The sequence below is a fragment of the Gekko japonicus genome, unplaced genomic scaffold, assembly GCF_001447785.1.
Source record: "Gekko japonicus isolate JY-2015 unplaced genomic scaffold, Gekko_japonicus_V1.1 scaffold1796, whole genome shotgun sequence".
Taxonomy (NCBI): domain Eukaryota; kingdom Metazoa; phylum Chordata; class Lepidosauria; order Squamata; family Gekkonidae; genus Gekko; species Gekko japonicus.
The window spans coordinates 263,649-284,753 of record NW_015167590.1 but is presented as its reverse complement, the minus strand read 5'-3'; the positions used below and the strand labels follow the sequence as shown (position 1 = coordinate 284,753).

At 44.3% G+C, this 21,105-nt stretch overlaps 1 protein-coding gene across 1 annotated transcript in view; it reads right to left on the bottom strand.

The window, feature by feature from the left end:
- Positions 1-21,105, bottom strand: part of SPOCK1 (sparc/osteonectin, cwcv and kazal-like domains proteoglycan (testican) 1) — a 292,947-nt gene that overhangs the window by 32,134 nt on the left and 239,708 nt on the right. The window contains exon 4 of the mRNA XM_015413934.1: positions 14,598-14,714. Coding sequence (XP_015269420.1) covers positions 14,598-14,714 — 117 coding nt within the window. The remainder of the gene's footprint in view (positions 1-14,597; positions 14,715-21,105) is intronic.

Here is a 21,105-nt window from a genome sequence, read left to right as displayed (position 1 = left end):
GTCTGCAGAGCGTTCCCTGCGCATGCGCAGGGGACGCTCTTGCACTTTTGGGGGGATTTAAGTATCCCCCCGATATTTTTTTCGAGTGTTTAGATTTTTGTGCACACCTGGGAACCGTCCCAAGTGTGCACAAACATCTCCCTCCCCCCAGGTGCCCCCGATGCGCGGATTTAGGTATCCGCACACAGGGGGCGCCTTTCAGTATTAGATATATAGATGATGTTGCACCGTTGGTGCAAGATCACTCCCAGAGAATACCCAGAAGTGATGTCACAGTGCTGGTGTTATGCTCTAGGGTTTGCCCCAAACTCTGTGGTTTTGGGTGAATCCTAGAGCATCATGCCAGAATGATGACATCACTTCTGGGTATTCCCTGGGAGTGATCTTGCACTGTTGTGCAACATCATGCCCGCCATTCTTGCCCTTCCCTCTCTGGCTAGTTGCCAGACTCTATTTGGAACTCTAGTTTATGCAGTAAGGAAAAAATCACAAATTGTGATTTGGATACAACTACAAACTATGGCTGCCATGAAAGTGGAAATCTTTGGCTCTGGTGACGCAGACCTCTTACCGCGCTAGTTTTCCCGCAGTTCTTTTATCCGCGACATTTTATATCGCTTGGAGGTGGTCAGACGGTCCCTCTGTCTTCCGCTTCACTCGCGTGAAGTACTGATCACACAGCGCACCGTCCCTGCAGCGGCGCAGTTTTTTTTTTTTTAAAAAAAACAACCTGCACATGCGCTTGTATTCCCATGCGCTTGGGCGTACATACAAACTAAACAAGACCAAAATAAAAGCTAGTGCCTGTTTGCACATGTGCATAATTTAAACTGGAAACACACAAAAAAGGGGGTGTGGGAGGGTAGCGCGGTCACGGTGGATTGCTGTCCAGATACCAAAACCGCGGATACAAAGCGCGAGATATCAGGAAAACACCTGTTCCAAAGGGTGTCAGGAAACACGGATAAAAACAGCGGAAACCATGGGACTCAGCCCGCTTCGGTGCGGGAGGCGGGTTTGCCTATATGAACAGGAAACTGTAAAGCGCGAGGGATCAGCAGCGAAGCCTGCACTAAATGTCCATGTGACCTGACCCTTAATTAACTAGCTTTATGAGGAGCGAAGGGAGAGGGAACATACATGCTCAAGCATGGCACACACTTCATAGTGTGCTGAGAGCCACATTCCCAATTACCATGATTTAATAGAACCATATGGCCACTGTATGCCCGTTGAGTTACCTGACCAAACACACACATAAAATATTATGAGATAAAAGTGGGGGACCTGCAAGGACTTCCTGGGGGAGGATTTAATTTTTTCCTCCCCCACTTTTGCTTCTTCCCTTCCCTGAAGACTGATAGCCTTTCCCCTGTTCTTGCTTCCTTCTCTCTGTCCCAGCCAATCTACTTTTACTGGTTCTCCTGTCCTCAGGTTTCCCTCCATCCCTCCCCCTACCACCCTCACCCAGCGATATATCTATTTAGTTCTAGCTGCTGGGCTGAGATGGGCCCAGTCATATGGTACCTGTCAGCAGGGCAAGTCCAATTGTAGGGAATGTGCAAGAACTTGTGGAGGCACCTGACTTTCCCCTGTAACACCTTCCCCACATTATTTACTCTTTTACTTCTCCTGTCAGCCCCTACAGCCTCACCTTTCCATGCTTCCTTTTCTCCTCCCCACCCATCAACAAACCAACTTTTTATATGCCCTGCCATCTTCATCTATATTTTTTCTTGTTTATTCTATGAGATAGATTAGGTTGAGAATTTGAGATTAAGCTGTTTAAACCAGACTGCCCAATAGATCCCTCCAAGCAGCTGATCCTGCGGGGAGCCAAATCCGATGAGGAGAACTCTCCCTGCAGGCTCTGCTGGGGCTCTCTTTGGCAGTTCGGTCAAACAGCCTAAAAGAGCCCCAGATGAGCCATAGAGTGCCCCCCCTGGCTGTTTTGTGGGCTGTCTTCTGCAGTCCCTTTAAACACCCCCTGTTTAAAGGGACTGCAGAAGAAAGCCCAAGAACAGCTGAGTGGCAGGAGCAATCTCCTACAGGCCCACAGCTGTTTTTTTGGTTTGCTGGTAATTCCTGAATATATCTGGGATCCCGGCTACATTTGGGATTCCAAAGTATACCCAAAAATACTGATGATGATGAGGAGGAGAATAAGAATAAGAATTGTTTTTTATACCCTACCCTTCACTACTTGAAGGAGTCTCAGAGTGGCTCAGAGTCTGGGCGTGATCCTGGATGCCTCACTCTCTATGGAGGCCCAGGTCATGGTAGTTGCCAAAATAGCTTGTGCGACTGAACCACAACAAATCTTCGGCTGGTCAGGCAACTGGTTCCTTATCTCCCTCCTTGTGACCTGGCCATAGTAATCCATGCAATTGTCACCTTCAGGCTGGGTTACTCCCTTGCGACCTAGCCACAGTGATCCATGCAATTGTCACCTGGGTTACTGTAACTCATTCTATGCTGGGCTGCCCTTGAGGTTGACTCAGAAACTTCAGCTGGTTCAAAATGTAGCAATGCGTGTCCTCACAGGGACACCTTTTAGAATACATATCCAACCAGTGCTCTGCCAGCTGCATTGGCTCCCAGTGGAGTACCAAATCCGGTTCAAGGTTTTGGTATTGACCTTCAAAGCCCTGAGCGGTCTGGGACCTACATATCTGCAGGACCGCCACTCCTGTTATGTCCCTCAAAGAGCATTACGCTCATCTGAACAACAGTTGCTGGGCCCCCCCAGCCTTAAGGACATCCGTTCAGCATCAACCAGAGCCAGGGCCTTTTCAGCTCTGGCTCCAGCCTGGTGGAACACTCTCCCAAGTGAGATCCCTGTGGGATCTGCTTCAGAACCGGAGAAGCTTTATACAGAGTTGCTTGACTTGTGCATTGTAGCATTGTGAGTTTTGGGTGAGTGCAGCAAGCTAGCTCTTTTTCCCCCTGGTTTCTATATAAAGTATATTGTGTTATATTGTATTTGTAATTCAGTTCCAGGAAAAATAATTTGCCTGAAGAAGAAGAATATCTCAAAACACGCAACTTTTGCCTGGGAGGCGTGTTGCTTTGATGCCTGCTGTATCTCTTTTTGGAAAGCAAAACAGCCTACAATATTGCCATTGACGACGGCTGCATCTTTCATCAGAAAGCAAGATAGTCTACAGCATTGAATCCTGTCTGCATATTCATCTCTGTAGCTGTGGACTTTTCTACAAGATATATATTGTTCTTTATCTTTTTGTTATCAATGTACTATAATTAATAAGATACACTAGGGTCTTTATTGTATATTTAAGTATATGATTTAAACGAATATATGAAGGCATAGTAGCATATCAGAATTGTGTGTTTTGTTTTAACACAGTGTTCTTCTACGTTTACTCAACCTTGCCGTGTTTCCCGTGTGCTTATTGTCAGTTCCTCAGGGCCTGCAAAACAGAGATGTTCCACCGGGTCTTTGGTTGAGGCAACATTATTCTGGCCTCCCCTGCCTTACCCCCGTTGACCCCCTATTCAATCATTAGTAGCATTGTGAGTTTTGGGTGAGTGCAGCACTCTAGCTCTTTTTTTCCAGGTTTCTATATAAAGTATATTGTGTTATATTGTATTGTGCAGCAAGCTAGCTCTTTTTTTCCTGGTTTCTATATAAAGTATATTGTGTTATATTGTATTTGTAATTGAGTTCCAGGAAAAATAATTTGTTAATTTATTGTGCTGTAGAATGTTTTACTGTTTTATTCTATGTATTGTGTGTTAAATTTGTTGTAAGTTGCCCTGAGCCCTGCATGCAGGGAAGGGTGGGATAAAATCTAAACAATAAATAAATAAATAAATAAAGTCATTCAGCTGGCTTCATGTGGAGGAGTGGGGAATCAAACCCAGTTCTCCAGATTAGAGTCTGCTGCCCTTAACCACTACACCACACTGGTTCTCTAAGGTGTTTTTGGGGCATATTTTCAGTCCAGGTAGACCTGAATGCACACCCCTAATCTGAACTATGCCTGAATGAGGTTTTCTTAGGATCTATTTGAGGTGTTATCCAAGCTGTGTGTGAGCTGTGAGCTGTGATCCTACACCACTGAGGTAATAGTAGAGACCCGGAATGTGTGTCATAATTCCTTATTCTACAGTATTCCCTCATTGTTTGGAGGTATAGGAAATGAATGTGCTATAAAAGGTGGGTAATGAGGGCAACAGTGCTGAAAGTTTTATATCCTAATAATGCCTGTAAAGGATACTATAGTCTTTTCACCTCAAATATGTATCCACTATCATGCACTTCACTATCTCTCTTATGATTGCCATGTTGGCAGGGGATGGGGAGGATTTACGGGGGGCAAAAAGAGCACTGGAAGTGATGTCATCATGTTGCTGCCATAGGGACACTCTGGTATTGGGGAAAAAAAACTCTATGGTAGAAGTCATTTTTACCATACAGCTGCTGCCCAAATACAACTCTATGGTAAAAGTCATTTTTACCATACAACTGCTGCCCAAATATTAGAGAATCCATGCGTTGGTGGCAATGTGATGATGTCACTTCTGGTGTGTGCTGAAAATGACATAACTGCCAGTAACATAACTGCCAGTAACGCCAGCTAGTTCTACTTTTGCTGCCAGTAATTCCCCTGCCAGCCAGCTGATCAACGGTGGGGTGAGGAGTCCAGGGCAAGGGCCTGGCAACCCTAATTTCCCCCTTATACTGAATTGTGGGATGCAGAGAGAAAGCTGCATCAGTAATATTCCTGCGTCAGAAGAGAAAGCTTTATCTTTATCTAGGACAAGAATTAATTGCTACATCAGTCCCCACTGCCACAAGTACTAAGGCCCAAGGTAAAAAGCCCCAACAGTTTTTTAGGTTTAGCTTCCAGTTAGGACAGTTCTGTTGCTTATTCATGTATTTTGGCTTCTCTTCAGATAGTGCTAGAATAGTTATTAATTAGTATCTTTTGAGGTGTGGATTGATGTCATTCAAACACCTGCTCACATTACATTTTAAATCCTCTTAGACAGGTAGTTAGAAGAACCACCAGCCAGCTTCCCGTCACTTAAAAGCCCAGAACAATTTCAAACAAATGACCTACTTGTAAAATGCTTCCCATCCTCTCAAACGTTCATTTCCTACACATCGGAATAAAAAAATTATGTGAAACAAGTAATGTACAATACATATAAAGCCTTAAATCAGTTGCCTTATTACAGACGTTCTGGGCACAATATCAATTTATACTGAAACAGATTCATGGGCACGGAGTCTAATCTGAAGTATGTATCTGGCTTGAGCATGCATAAGGAACCAGCAACAAAAAACAATATATATACACACACAATTACAGTTGTTAAATTTGACTCATACTTATTAATAAGTACTCATTAACAACTGTAATTGTGTGTGTATATATATTGTTTTTTGTTGCTGGTTCCTTATATATATATATATATATGCACAATTACAGTCAACTCATACTTATTATATTCTGGCTTGAGCATGGCCAGAACCCCCTTTTAGGAGGAACGTTTCTGCAAGGGTAGTGTTGCATCACTGAAGTCTTATGATTCAAGGAACTATGCATGAAAACAAAACAAAACAAAGCCTTCCACATAGCTGTTTACATAACAAGCCTTGCCCAATACTATTTGGATGGAAAAGCGGCAGATAAATGTCTTAAATACACAAATATATTAAGTACATACTGAAACTGGCCACTCATGGTTATCTTTGCCTGAAACCACATGGTTCAGTAAGCACAGATGAGCACAGATGGTTCAGTAAGCACAGTAAGCTTCAGTAAGCACAGATGAGCTGGCTTCCATTTTCACTTCGTTGTTGGCATGAACAATGGGGACAGCCCCACTGACCACCAGCCCACATAACTGAACTGTGAGCACTGAAGTTTCATGCAAGCATCCACACCTTCATCTCTAAAACAAAGCACTGGGTGGGTGGGGGGTGAACATACAAAGGTCAGAGAGGCAGGAAGCAAGGCAGCACCAGACTTTCGAAAGAACCAAGGTCTCATCTGGAACATTCGGCCGTCTCTTACATGAACATCACATGTCACATCTTGGATAATAAGAACCTGGATTAGGATGCCTCCCATTCTTAAAGTTTAGCCAATTCCTACAGGGCTTACAACATTTTGACGCTTAGGAGGAATAATTAGTTTTCAATGACACTGTAGACACTCCTTCCACCACCCAGGGGGTTTCCTAGCTGCGCTCCCCCCTTTTTCCCCAGGGACCTTCCCTCGCTGCCCTACAGGGTTTCTACGGATCACCCCACTAGGGACGGTCACACACCCACTGGGCTATTAGCTGGCTTTGTGGCCATCGGGAGCTACAGGGTGAAGGGCCTTCCGCCATGCAAGTGGCAACAAGGTTTTCTCTCCACCTGGGGTTCAGTGGGCGAGGGTTTGAGTCAGTTCAAGTAGGTAGCTGGAGCCATATCTCCCAGGGTTCCTCAAGAGGCACAGGTATTACCACGGTGTCAGGCAGTGCTGAGTTTCCTCCCCACCAGTGGATCAGAGGACCAGGGGTCTGAGTCAGTATAAGGCAACTGCAGGTGTCCTTTGCCACCTGGTGGCATGTGTTCTTCCCCCACCAGTGGGCTTTAGGGGACCAGTCTCACAGAGCCAGTTTGTGGGGACAGTACTGACCTTGGTGGAACCAGAGTCTGGGGCAGTATATGGCTACTTCCAGAGTTCATGTGTGTGTTCGCTTGCTGCAGGATCATTGTAATAAGGCCAAGGTTCTAGCTGGGCTCAGGGCAACATAAGCATCCCGCACCTCCAGTGTGGTGAAGGGGGGAGGATTTGGAATGCTCCGGAATTCATAGGGGGACTTGGTTTACCACTCTTCCCTCTTTGTCCCCTTTGCTGTATCGTGCATTTTGGTGGCAACAATCTGGGCCATAGGTCAGCTGTCTCTTCCCTGGGATCAGGCTTTCGGTGCATCACCAGGTCTAGAGCAAAATGGGAGTTACCAGGTTGGTCTTTTGCCGGGGTCCAGTATGGGTGCAGTATGCCAGCCAAGAAGGCACGGACAAAGGGTGGTCTGGCCAGGAAGGCTCCCAGATGGGAGCCACCAGCCATCTCACCCTCCGTGGATGGGGGGGGGGCTTCTTGCAGGACCTGGCTGCAAAAATCGAGGCTCTGGAATGGGCCAAGATGGAGAAGCGGAAACATGTAGAAGATGGCGCATCCGTGGCAGCCACCCCACCTGGGGGTGCCAGAGCCACAGCTCGCAAACAGGAAAGGTGAACTCTCAGTGCCAGATTAGCGCAGCTGCAGGAGTCCGTGGATGAAGAGGATACCCAGATGTTGGGCAGGGAGATCTCCAGTCCCATGGGAGCTGGTTCCACCGGCAGGGCTCCACTGGCTCCAGCTACTGAGTGGGGGGAGGGGTTCAGGGGCCCATGGTGGGGGGGCTTGATGCAAGGCGGTGGGCCCTGTACCATCCTGGGCATCAATCACTGCACCGGTGCTGGGCGCAAGCTCTGAGGTTGTGCCAGTGACAGGCGCACCATCCTGGGGTGGGGGCAACAGGACACAGCACCAAACCTGCCCTATGCTTATATGGAAAGGTCTCTCACACTGGGGGATCACCTGCTGCCAGCCACAAAAGAGAAAATATGGAGGGGTATGTAGACATGTTCACACTCCTCTTTAGGGATGTTGAGGTGAAAGCGAGTGTGAGGGATGACCCCAGGGAGTTGGAGAAAATAAAGCGGATGCAAATTGACAAGAACTTTGACAATTGGCTTTTGGCTTATGCCATTGACATGGGGGGGTGGTTTGCTGCAGGCCCAACCAGGACAGGGGTCAGTATTGGTAAAGTATCAGGACCTCATCCACAGGGCATATAGGGAATACTCAGGGGCCGCCTTTCTGCGTTACTCAGTGGCACTGGAATGGCTTGGAGGGCTGTCCCTCTGATGTATGGTGCTGGCCTGCAGGAGGCCCCAGGTGTAAGGTACAGACGGCAGTCACGGGGGCTGTTGGCCGTCATTGGTGCTGGCGGATGTTGTATTGTTTTGCAGGAGGTGGCATGAGGATTAAGGTCACCTGCACAGTGGCTGGCGGCTCCAGATGATCATCAGTTGACAGGAGCAACCCCCAGCCCATGGTCATGCATTTTGGCAGTGACGATCTGGGCAATAGGTCAGCAGTCTCCACCCCGGGATCAAGATTTCAGTGCTGCATCCTTTTTAGAGCAGAGTGGGAGTTACCGGGTCAGTCTTTTAATGAGCTGATCTGCAAAGCGGCCTGGGTAACGGGTGGGTCATGGTTGGCGGGAGGGGAGTTAAGCCAAGGCTAACCCCTCCCCCCCGTGGCGGGAAAAGCACGGGTTGAGGGGATGTTGAATTGGCAAACACCCAGAGATATAAGCAATGAAGGGGTCCCCATACTGGGTGCCTATGGGCTTTGTAGTCAGGGTGACTCAGTTGGGGGCCTCTTCAAGATGGGGGGGGAGTATATGACAAGCCTTAAGGCTTCACAGCCGTGGGCTAGAATGTGCCCTCCCCTCCACTCTATACACTGGCATGCAGGCTGTGACGAGTAAAGTCTGGAAGGATCCCAGACCTGGCTCTGAGCTGGGGTGGGTTTGCCCTGTTAGGAGGTTTGCGTGGCAAGCATAATGCAACCCGTGCTTTAATGTATTGGTGCAGATCATCTTAAGTATAAATAAGACTCCCAGTTTAACCCATAACTTGTGTTGTGTTTCATTCAAGGGGTGAGCGGGGAACAAGTATTCAAAATGCACCAACCTGAAAAGGGAGGGGGGATGTTGGTATTTAGAGAACCACTGAATAAATTCCAGGGCAGTAATTTTTTTTTTTTTTAAAAAAAAGACAGGTACCATTTGACTCTAGCCCTGCCAAGAGACTGTCTTTTACGCATTGCAGAAATTGATTTAAGTTCTGTCACTTGTACAAAGAATGAAATGGCTGCTAACACAAGCCACTTAGTCTAAACCAGACAGTGAACAAGATTTCAATGAATGAAGGTCAGAGCTTAACACTGTGCCAGTATTCCTGCTTTCATGTTAGGACAGGAGGAAAAGGATCGTCTTTATTTATTTTTTTTGTCTGCAGATTAACTTAATCCTTTCAGTTATTTTATTTGCACACACAGCAGCAGCTTGACAATGCAATGCGGCATGCAGAAAAATTCAGTGGAACACCTTCTCCAGCTGTGGTGTCCAAGGAAATCTTAACCATAATTTCCTACCATCTGCACGTTATTTTAAAACCACAGGGGGGATATTCAAAATAGATTGCAGTGAAAAGACACATGCTTCTGATGACTCCATAACCATAACCTGACAGCTCATGTCAATGAAGTAATCAGATGTCAGTGGAGGAAACCAGTTGCAGAGCAGCATAACAATGAAGTTTCATGGAGATCAGAAACCTATGCCTCATTCACACAAACAGCACATAGATTGGTAAGCCTGTTCCTGGACCGTACTACTTCAAATTGTAGTAGTGCTTCCCCAATTGTAGTAATGCTTCCCCATAAAAAAAATTCAGGGACACACAAAATTAGCATTTTAAGGAAAAGTTGAGCTAGAACCTGTCTCTCAAGATCTAGTTTCCTCTATGTAGGAAGTTTTATTCTATGGAGGAGCATGCTGATATGATTCCCAGCACAGAGAGAGAGCCATCCAAGAATGGTTCTTCCATGCAGGGCTGTAGCTAGAGTGGGGCGTACAGGGTGATGCCCCCTCCCAAATTTTCAATGTCCCTCTGAATCTTATAGCCCACCTCACCTTCCTTGCAATCAACGCGCATGCGCAAGGCATACCACTGCCCAGGGGTCATTTCGTAGAAAAAGAGCTAGGGGGACTCATTAGCATAACTCATTAGCATATGCCTCACCCCCTGACATCACCGGAAGTGTGTCCTCCCTACAGCCGGCGGCGACCTCCAGCGGGCACCAGCAGGGAGCTCCAGGCCCCGCCCTCCCGCACCTCACCCGGGGGGAAGGCGTCCCCCCGCGTCCCCCCCAAATGACCCCTGCCACTGCCCATCCTCCCTGCTTCCATTTTGCCTCGCAAGCCAACATGCCTTAATTAAAATGTGCAGGCATGACAGCCTTTTTGCGTGCACGGGGGGGGGCTTTCTTTGTCCCTTTCTCCCATCCCTGGCAGGTCGGCAGGACTGAAGATTGGGGGGGGGCGGGGAGGCACAGCCTGGAAGCTGTTCCCAGGAGCATTTAGAGGATTCAGGCCCACTGCTGGGAGAGGCCTGGCCCTTCCTTGCCCGGCTGCTCCGTTTCCCATTCCCATGTGACTGGTGGGAAGCCCTGGAATGCTGCCCCAATGCCCTGGGGAATCTTCCTGGCTCCTGCTCAGCCCATTTCCTTTCCCCTCCCTCCTGGGGCAGTGGAGGAGGTGCTGTCAGCATTGGAATTCGAGCAGTGGAGCCTGAGCTTGAAGTAGGGGCCTGGAAAGTACATGTTCAACTGCTGACACAAACTGCTCTTTTTCAAGGACAGCTGTGCCAGAGCTTGTGACTGACCCAAGGTCACATCAGCAGGTGCAAGTGGAGGAGTGGGGAATCAAACCCGGTTCTCCCAGATTAGAGTCCGCACACTTAACCACTACACCAAACTGGTATGCTGGGAGACCTGGCCATCCTCCTCTCCAACCTGGACATTATTATTTTTTGTGATGTCAGAAGTGATGTCATGCCCCCCGTGCTCCCCCCTGAAAATCGTCTAGCCTCTTGTGTGAATTAGTCTGGCATTATTGTACAGGTGGGATAGTTAAGGGGTTTGTAATATCCTTATGCACTCAAGTGTTCGTTTGAATTTCATGCATGAATTAAGATGCAGTTTGTTCCTATAAATAATTTAAATTGATATTCAGCACAGCTGGATCAAGGTAATATACAGCATCATTGCTCTTTGGTAATCATTAGGCATGTGTGCAGATTTCCCCCCATACTCATTGACCCAAGAAAAGAGAAAGGCAGAAGGGAATCTCACATTTTTTTTGATCAGAGACAGGGGCTTGTGTACTTCATAATAAATGTATAATAAAGCTTTCTGTAAAAATTATGTTTCCAATCTAGTGCCTGTCATGGGAATATTTGCAGCACGCAAAACCTACAGTGAATTTTTGACCTACAGATTGAAAAATTGCCCATGTTTGATAAATACTGCTGAGAACAGGTGGGAGGCTTCATCTCTGCTGACATTTCACTTAGTTTCTCAAAGTCTGTTGCCTCTAGCTGGGGGAAGGGAGTAACAGGACTGTCAGAGCCTTTCAATTGTTCTACTCCCTGATTATTATCTTTGGTCACTGGATTAGCCTGTTTCTGCTGCAAAACTATCTTTTGTGGATGATGGTTTTCTGGGCTTGAAGGCAAAATATTACATTTGTTCCCTTACCCTGCCCCACAGAAAATGAGAGAAAACCCAGAACCTCCAAATGCATCTTGACTGCAGATTATAGAAGTGCCCTTTTCCATCATCCAAGAGGGGGTGGAGCTATGAAGCAAGATTTTGTGCTGCCCTGCAGAATAATTTATTGGTGCAATGAGGTTGGCTCTGAAGCTTCATAATGCCAGACACCTCCTGGATTTGAGAATGGGGTGGTTCAAACACAGAAATAACCTGTAATGATTCTGACACTGCTGAAATAGCCCATTACATATCTGGACTTCCCATAAACCCACCCATCCCAATAATATCAGGAGGCTCAATGGAAGTCCAGCTGCCTGGACCATGGGAAAACAAAAGTTTTCAAGGTACATGGCTTATTGGAAGTAGCAAAGGAGAGACCTACAAAGATTATCAAAATGCTGATAACCTCCTTATTGCTTGCTTAAAATGTATAAACTATGAGACTAAATTGTTTTGAAGTCCTGGTTTCGTTTAGGCTTCTCTGTTGTGCCTAAAGAGCAGTTCTATGAAGTCTGTTAAGCTCGCAGATGCTTAAAGACAAAGTTGATGCAATAAGTCATTTCCATACTGGGTAAGTTGGTGGAAACTGTCATTAAGGAGAGCATTAGTAGGCACATTGATGAACAAAAACTATTGAGGCAGACTCAGCACGGGTTCTGTAAGGGAAGATCTTATCTCACGAACCTGTTAGTGTTTACCTTGTTTACCTTGTTGTTGTTTACCTTAATTTCCAGAAAGCTTTTGCTAAAGTTCCTCGTCAAAGGATCCTAAGTAAGCTCAATAGTCATGGGATAAAAGGACAAGTCCTCTTGTGAATAAAAAAACTGTCTAATTAACAGGAAACAGAGAGTGAGTATAAATGGGCAATTTTCACAGTAGAGGGTGGTAAGCAGTGGGGTACCGCAGGGATCAGTCTTCATCTGATGCTTTTTAATTTGTTCAGTAATGATTTGGACTTGGGAATGACACTAAATTGTCCAGGGTGATGAGAATCAGGGAGGATTGTGAGGCACTTAAAAGGGATCTGTCGAGGATGGGCAAGTGGGAGTCAACGTGGCAAATGGGGTCAATGTGGCCAAGTGCAACATGATGCACATTGGGGCCTAAAATCTTAACTATAAATACATGTTGATGGGGTCCAAACTGGCAGAGACTGACCAAGAGCTCTAGAGACCTTGGAGTCATAGTAGATAACTCACTGAAAATGTCGAGACAGTGTGCAACTGCAATAAAAAAGGCCAACGCTATGCTGGGGATTATTACGAAGGGAACTGAAAACAAATCAGCCAGTATCATGATGCCCCTGTATAAATCGATGGTGCAACATTTGGAATACTGTGTACAATTTTGGTCACCACACCTCAGAAAGGATATTATAGCATTGGAAAAAGGGCAAATAAGGGCAACTAGAATGATAAAAGGGTTGGAACACTTTCCATATGAAGAAAGGTTAAAGCACTTGGGGCTCTTTAGCTGGGAGAAATGATGACTGAGGGGTGACATGATCGAGGTTTACAAGATTATAATGGGATAGAGCAGGTAGAGAAAAAAGTACTTTTCTCCCTTTCTCACAGTACAAGCACTCATGGGCACCCAATGAAATTGCAGAACAGTCGGGTTAGAATGGATAAAAGGAAGCACTTCTTCACCCAAAGTGTGATTAACACATGAAATTCACTGCCACAAGAGGTGGTGGTGGCTACAAGCATGGACGGCTTCAAGAGGGAATTGGATAAACATATGGAGCAGAGGTCCATCAATGGCTATTAGCTGCAAGGATATAGATAGGAACTCTTGGTCTGGGGCAAGTGATGCTCTGTATTCTTGGTGCTTGGGGGGGCAACAGTGGGAGGGGTTCTAGTGTCCTGTCCCCACTGGTGGACTCCCTGATGGCACCTGGTATTTTTGGCCACTGTGTGACAGAATGTTGGACTGGGTGGACAATTGGCTTGATCCAACATTGGCTTCTCTTATGTTCTTATGTTCTTATTTGCTATAAGTTCAATGTTGTTGGAAGCAAGTTTGTTTCTTCCTTGTCCACAGCATTATAGTACACCTCACTATAATGCACCTCACAGGGGTTCCCTGGCTTTTCTCTCATCTTTCCAAAACCTGCTTTGCTGCAAAGGTTTTGGGAAGATCACAGCAAAGCCTGAATGACTGCTATGTAGGTTGGAAAGTTTGGATTCTCCATGTCCCTCCACCCTGCAGTCATTTGCCCTGCTGCTGTCCACATGGTGGCCATTTCTTCCCTCTGCCACTGAGGAAGATTTATTTTTTTTAATCAGCAACTGAATATTATTACAATGTTATAACAATCTGTATATCAGGCTCTTGAACTCCAAGCTTTCATTTTTTCAAAAACGTCACTAGCCCCTTCCATTGCAAAGATATAAGGGGAAAGGCATATCTCCACAATGGAAGGAACTAGAGACTTACTTTAAAAAAAATGAAAACTGAGAATTCAGAGAACCTGATCAGCAAATCATTACAATGTTATAATAATATAATAATATTCATTTGGCAGTTTAAAAAAAACACTGAAAAGACTCTGGTGGCAGGAAGTTAATAGTCACTGCCAGGGTCTGGACAAGAAACCTGAGGGGAAACCTGAAGAAGAAGAAGAGAAGAAGAGATTGGATTTATACCCCACCCTTCACTACTCAAAGGCGTCTCAGAGCAGCTTACAAACTCCTTTCCCTTCCCCTCCCTGTGGGGTAGGTGGGGTTGAGAGAGCTCTGACAGAAACTGCTCTTTTTCAAGAACAGCTGTGCCAGAACTATGGCTTGGCCAAGGTCATCCAGCAGGTGCAAGATTAGAGTCCCAGATTATCTCCCAGATTAGAGTCCAAACACTTAACCACTACACCAAACTGCTGCCATGTGGAAGTCATCCTGTTATTGCACTATATCAACAGCCATACTACTATGGGGAAATCACACAATCCTGTCTTAGATTATCTTTTCAGTACCTTTGAATGTCTTAATTAGCCATACTAAAAATGCTGATTAAATTTCTAACCAATACAAAAAGAGAAAAGAGGAGGGGTGTGTGTGAAAATAATGGGCACATATGTGTATCACAGCATAACAAGACCAAAGATAGTACACTGACTGTCCTTACAACTGTTGCTGACTGCTGAACTTATCTAAAAAAATCTTAAATCAGATTTTTTGATCTTACTGCCTTGTGTCGAATCAGAGATCGTTGGCTTGATAACACGATTTGCATCTTCGTGAAGAGCACCAAACCAGTCTTTTAAACGTGAAGCAAGGTTCCTCAGCTCCTTGTCTGTGCAAACTGCTAAGAGAATGACAACAATTAAATCAAAGAGAACATGCCAGACATATTCTAATAGAACAAGATTATTGTTTATTCCTTGAAGAATCAACTTTGACTTGCATAGCTGTGAATTTCAAGGAGATAAGAAGTGGTGGGTCAAGGAGTTACAAGCATATCCACAAAATATAAAGCAACAAGGCAAAGATTTATTATTGGAGGAACACTGGCTTAGTGGAAGTTGCAATTTATGGTGTACGTTCTGGACACACATCCATCTTTTGCCACTTCCCACAGATGTGTGGGTATTTAGGTAAGGGTTGTCACCTTTTAGGTCTTCAGAGAAAACACATCAATCAAACAGCAGTAGGGAAAAAAGAGAATAATCCAGCACTGCTATTAGAACAAGGCCCTGGGAATAATTTATGACCCCTGTTTTGCTTTAGTGTAAAGCTATTGTCATGGCAATAGGAAACCTTTCTTTTAATGGAAGCTGTCATGTTCTCCAATTCAACTGCAAATAAGAGTTTGCAACCTCTTAAATTGTCAGCCCTTCTTCAATCTACGTAGATTAAAGCATCTGCTGCTTGCTCCTCTTATACATTTTTATTGGGAAACATCTCGGTTTTTTTCTCATAAATTTCTGCTGGGAGATTAGTGCCCAGCATTAGCCAGTATTTGTTAGGGAAAAAAATTAGACAGTGGTTCCAGTCAAAAAGGAATGTTCCAGCTTTGCATTATCTTTAATGTTTGAATTCACAGATTGGTGCTATTTTATCATTTTTGTCATGAACTCATTCTAAAAGTTAAATAACATTTCTTCAAATACAAAAGAAGGTTTTCTCCAGCAGTGTCGACATGCTTTACAGAATAATTCACAGCAGAACATCCTTATTCACTGTGTATTTTAATATAGTTCCTCCAACTATCTCTGGCAGGGACTCATGAATGTCAACGCTAAGAAAGAAGACAGGTCCCTGCTTAGCAGTGAAATCCTAAGCAGAGTTACTCCCTTCTAAATCGGTGGGTTTAGAAAAGTGTAAGTCTGCTTAGGATCCCCCTGTATGCCATGGGATTTGCAGTTGAAAACTGGGTAAGAAGAAGATATAACAAGGGAGAGGACAGGAGAGACTGGCCCCAGGATAATATAGCTGAGTCATGGGCAAATTCAACTGCACAGACCATTTGCAGCTGAATGGAGCATCGTCAGCAACCAAAGAAATCGTTCCATTTTTCTTTGCTACCTGGAGATATGGAAGCATATGGTCAGCTAGATTCCAAGAGAACTTTGAATGATACATGGAAGTGGCTAAATAAGTGATACTGAGCAGCAGTGATCAGAACATCAAAATGATAACTCTTTTTGGGAAAGCAGCAGTAGCCCTTTGAGAAAGGAAAAAGTACAAGCACTAAGACATTTCCCCCATCAAAGTGCAACTCTACCTTCTGAAACTTCACAAGCATTTGGTTTTGGGGAAAATATTTCTAAATAGTCTGGGAAATGCAGGTCAGGCGTGTGTCACAGCTGCAAAGTGCAACTATTGAATAAAATGGTACTTACTTCTGAGTAGACCAGCTCAATATGAAAAATATTAATAATAACCAGCATGCAAGACATTCATAAGTTGTGGATCCAGATTCCTTTGAAAACATTATCCAGTATTGTTTTGCAGTTTTCTTCTGTAATTTTTCCTTACACTACTGTTCAACCAATGACTTGTTACAGGGGTTAAGGTTTCAGTGTGCAAGCCTCTCCCATTCACTCCACTGAAGCAAATAGAATGGCCCACATTCTTAGGTGCTCCATTTTGTTGGATCCCCAAGCATCGAGAATAAATCCACGTTTCAAAGAAAGTAAGCATTGGAAAGATACTCAAACACGTTCTTTGTTAGAACTGAACACAAGCAGTTAGGGCAGACATGATAAAGGGATTCAAGTTAGAAACATAACCAATGGATAACGTTCCCGCTGGCGGGCAGGAGAAAACGGTTGCCTGCTCAAGTCTTGGGAACCAGGCGAACGGTAGACAAAACACAGGTGCAGTTCACAGGCTTGGTGCAGTTCACAGGCTTGATAAGTAAGAAGCTAACAGCGAAGTATACTCTCCCCCTCACATCCTCCAGTTGTTTTACTTTGGCATTACAGCATAGAAAACACAGGGGTCAGCTGGCAGGGACAGGGATCACATATGTACAATCAGAAGTTACACAGAACACCATGGCAGCTTGCTGACATACTGCCCCCTCAAAAATACATCTTAACCGTCACCTCCCGGGCCGGGCGGGAGATCTCCATATCAACTGCACAGACCATTTGCAGCTGAATGGAGCATCGTCAGCAACCAAAGAAATCGTTCCATTTTTCTTTGCTACCTGGAGATATGGAAGCATATGGTCAGCTAGATTCCAAGAGAACTTTGAATGATACATGGAAGTGGCTAAATAAGTGATACTGAGCAGCAGTGATCAGAACATCAAAATGATAACTCTTTTTGGGAAAGCAGCAGTAGCCCTTTGAGAAAGGAAAAAGTACAAGCACTAAGACATTTCCCCCATCAAAGTGCAACTCTACCTTCTGAAACTTCACAAGCATTTGGTTTTGGGGAAAATATTTCTAAATAGTCTGGGAAATGCAGGTCAGGCGTGTGTCACAGCTGCAAAGTGCAACTATTGAATAAAATGGTACTTACTTCTGAGTAGACCAGCTCAATATGAAAAATATTAATAATAACCAGCATGCAAGACATTCATAAGTTGTGGATCCAGATTCCTTTGAAAACATTATCCAGTATTGTTTTGCAGTTTTCTTCTGTAATTTTTCCTTACACTACTGTTCAACCAATGACTTGTTACAGGGGTTAAGGTTTCAGTGTGCAAGCCTCTCCCATTCACTCCACTGAAGCAAATAGAATGGCCCACATTCTTAGGTGCTCCATTTCCACAATGGATCATATATAGGGCGCTTGATATAGAGTAATAGGCAAATAGAAGAAAACTATGAAAAAAAAACTGTCAAGAAAAAAAATCACCTTTAACCAAAATACAATATGCTTAATTGTGATGCTTGAAAGTGCTACACAAAATTCATCTGTTAGTTTCACAATGTCTCTATGAAGTCTTCATGGTGTAATATTTCTGGGTCAACCGATAAATACTAAATGAAAGATAGATACTAAATACTAAATGAAAGATGGATCGCTTAAGACAACTTTAATATAAACAGCAACTAAAACATCTTGTACAGCAGTCTTTAAGTCTTGTTCTAGAAAAAAACTTGGGTCATATGATATGGTGCCCCCGACCACTTCCTTCCCTCAGAGGCAAGATCCCCCCCCATTTCCTTTCCATTTTGTGTCTGAGTGACCTTAATTATCTGTTTTCTTCTTTCCTGAAGAACTCTAGCTGTCCCACCCTGTCACAGTATGATATTTTGGCTGTTGGCTCAGCACAGGGACCTGAGGGAAGGATCAAATGCCTCCTTTAACTTAACCTTAAGTGGCATTTGAGGCATTTTGAAATTCCAAATTAACAAAATATTTTATTCAACATAGAAGGGAAAGGTCAGGTGAAATCAGGGGTAAAATTTGAGGTAACTCAATATAGAACTCTGAAGCAAATCAGTATATGCACAGACTTTAGTTCATATGTTTCAGGCTATTGAGAGTTTCATAAGCCATTCCAAGTGACTAAGGATCTTTAAGATGAGATGCTTTTGTTCCAGTGTTTCCCAAACACTCCAGTACATTTTTGTTGAGTATTCACTGACCCTTTTAGTTTCCAGAAGGCAGGTACATTCTTCCCAGTACCCAAACCCCTTCTCTAAATACCCCAGTACTCTTCTTGAGTTTTATCTGACTCTTAAGGTTTCACAAGGCAAACTACACCAGATCAGGGATCTCTCCACTCTTCAGAGCTATATCCCTGTTTTGACTGGTAGGGAAATTTCTTCTCTTAACTAGAAGATCTATCCCCTTTTCTTGGTCCGAATAGGAGCCTTTGCCTAACTACCCACTCTTCTTTGCCAACTTTCCCCAGTCCTCTGTCTGTGTTAAACTCTTCTCAAGGCTGAATTCAGACTGATTTTTTTAAAAAACAATTTTTTATTTTTAAAGACAAAACATGTAGGAGGGAAAAGATATTCTTACAGATTCTTGTTTAACAAACTCATCCCTAACAACCGGTATACTTGTCTATTTCACCTTATATCATTATGTATATCTCTTGCAAATATATCAAAGTTATACTTTGTATGAAGTTTATTTACTATAGTCTTCAAACCACTTATAAAATCTTGACCATGTATTGTCAAATGTTGACTCTGGTTGTCCTTTCAAGATTAAAGTTAAAGTCAGTATGAAGGTGCTTCTCTAGTCTTTTGCTAGCCGCGAGGGAGGAGGAGGGGGGGGATCTTTTCCTCCTCCCAGTCTTGGTCTGTGTCATTTTAAATGGCTTGAGTACCAAAAGGGGTTACTGAGATTGTTGCTTAGCACAGTTACTCATGGTGATCTTCTTAGAATATTGTTAGGTAGAGTTGCTGGAATCCTTCATCGGTGGGTAGCAACAGCTACCAGATCTATCAAGGTAAACATTAAGTTTCCATGGCTAGTGAATGGTCACCCATTCAGGATCATCCTGCCACACATTAAAAAAACATCACTTCTTTTGTCGGGCACCAGGAAAACACCAGACCACTCTGTTGTTTCACAATGGACACCCCCAATACAGTCATCCAACACCTGGCTTCTGTTGTTAAAGCCAGACTCTGCCCCGCTGAGAGCTCATTGGTCACATCTAGGCCTTGCCCATCCTGATGCCACGCACCCCTGGGACTCATCATTGGTCCAGGTAATCCATTGTTCTCACCTGAGACCAGCCCCCAAGACCTTCCATTGGTCTGCATTGTTTTCCAATGTCTATATATGTCAGCACATAGCCTCAGACTGTGTGCCCCTGCCCTGATGCCAACTGGCAGTCCACCCCTAAACCCTTTGGGTTTAGGCCATAATCACTTCTTCATGGACTTCTGCACATCTGGACAGGTAGTATCACCCCATATCACCTCTGCTTCCTTATTTATTTATTTATTATTTATTATTTACATTTCTATCCCGCCCTCCCCGGAGGCTCAGGGCGGCTTACAGGCATATTGCCAAATAAAACAATAGAACAATACAAAATATTAAAAATACATCACAAGTATGAACAATTTTGGTGCTCCTCTGAACCCCTTCAAATTCAGATTCCTAAAAACAAGATGGTCGTCCCCTAAAAAGTTCCATTCTCACCCGAGATGCCCGAGATGCATCTAGTTCTGTATTGTCTGTGTAAATGTTTGATTATTGTTTGCAGGCTTGAGAATATTTAGTAAAGAAATCATTATTTTAGCTACCCAGTCTCTGTGTCTATTCTTGGGTTCTTGGGAATTCTAACTCCAGTATACACAGGTCTGATTGTATAGTTATGCCAGTTGCACATTAATACTCATAATTCCCCCATTTAATAAAGAAATAAGGCAATTTGGCTCACACTACATATTGGACTTATGGGGAATTAGTGGGAAGGTTTGTGAAAGAGAACAGGAGTTGCCCAAACATGGCTGATCCAGGTTCAATACTTCTGGCCTGGCCTGCATGCTCCCCATGGATGGTAGCTCACTAGAGGCTTCATACATCTCTAGTTTTTCCTGCTTACATTTGGCTTGCTGGCCCCCAAATTGGCTTGCTGGCCCCCAAATTGTATGGACCTGCTGTATACACTGGACCATGAGTTTCAGCCAAGTCAAAATGCCATTAGTGAAAAAACTGGCACCTATACAGTCTTTTTAGATGATCTCAAGTTACTATGTACAATTTTCCCCCTACCCAACAGAAAGAAATTGGCAAATTATACTGCAGGAAAGATGTAGTTTAAAATTCTGTTTTATTTACTGAAAATGCTGTTTTATTATTGAAAAATTATTTATTATCAGAAATATATACAGCACAGTGTGAGGTTCTGTATTCTAATGGCTCATTCCACAGGGACATGCTGCTATTTAGGCTCCATTGACATGATTGTGAGCCTAGCAAGATAACCATGATAAAAAGGACTGCTGTGCCCTTGCATAGATCTCATTCATTTCCATGAGTAGGGACATATTGGCCTATAAGGCCTCTGGGGAAACCCAGGGCATCCCTGGGTGAAGTAGGTGGGAGCCACTGCTGCTGTGAGTTGGTGCCCCCCCCCCTTGGTGACGGAGGTGGGAGCTGCTATTGCTGTAAGATGGTGGCCCCCTGCCAGCAGCCTCTGCTCTGCACAAAGTGGACAGGTGCAAGGTGGGTGGGAACCACTGCACCCACAAGCTGGCAACCCCACCTTATAAAATGTGGGTAGGCATGAGTCAGACAGAAGCTATGGCAAACCTTCTCTTTCC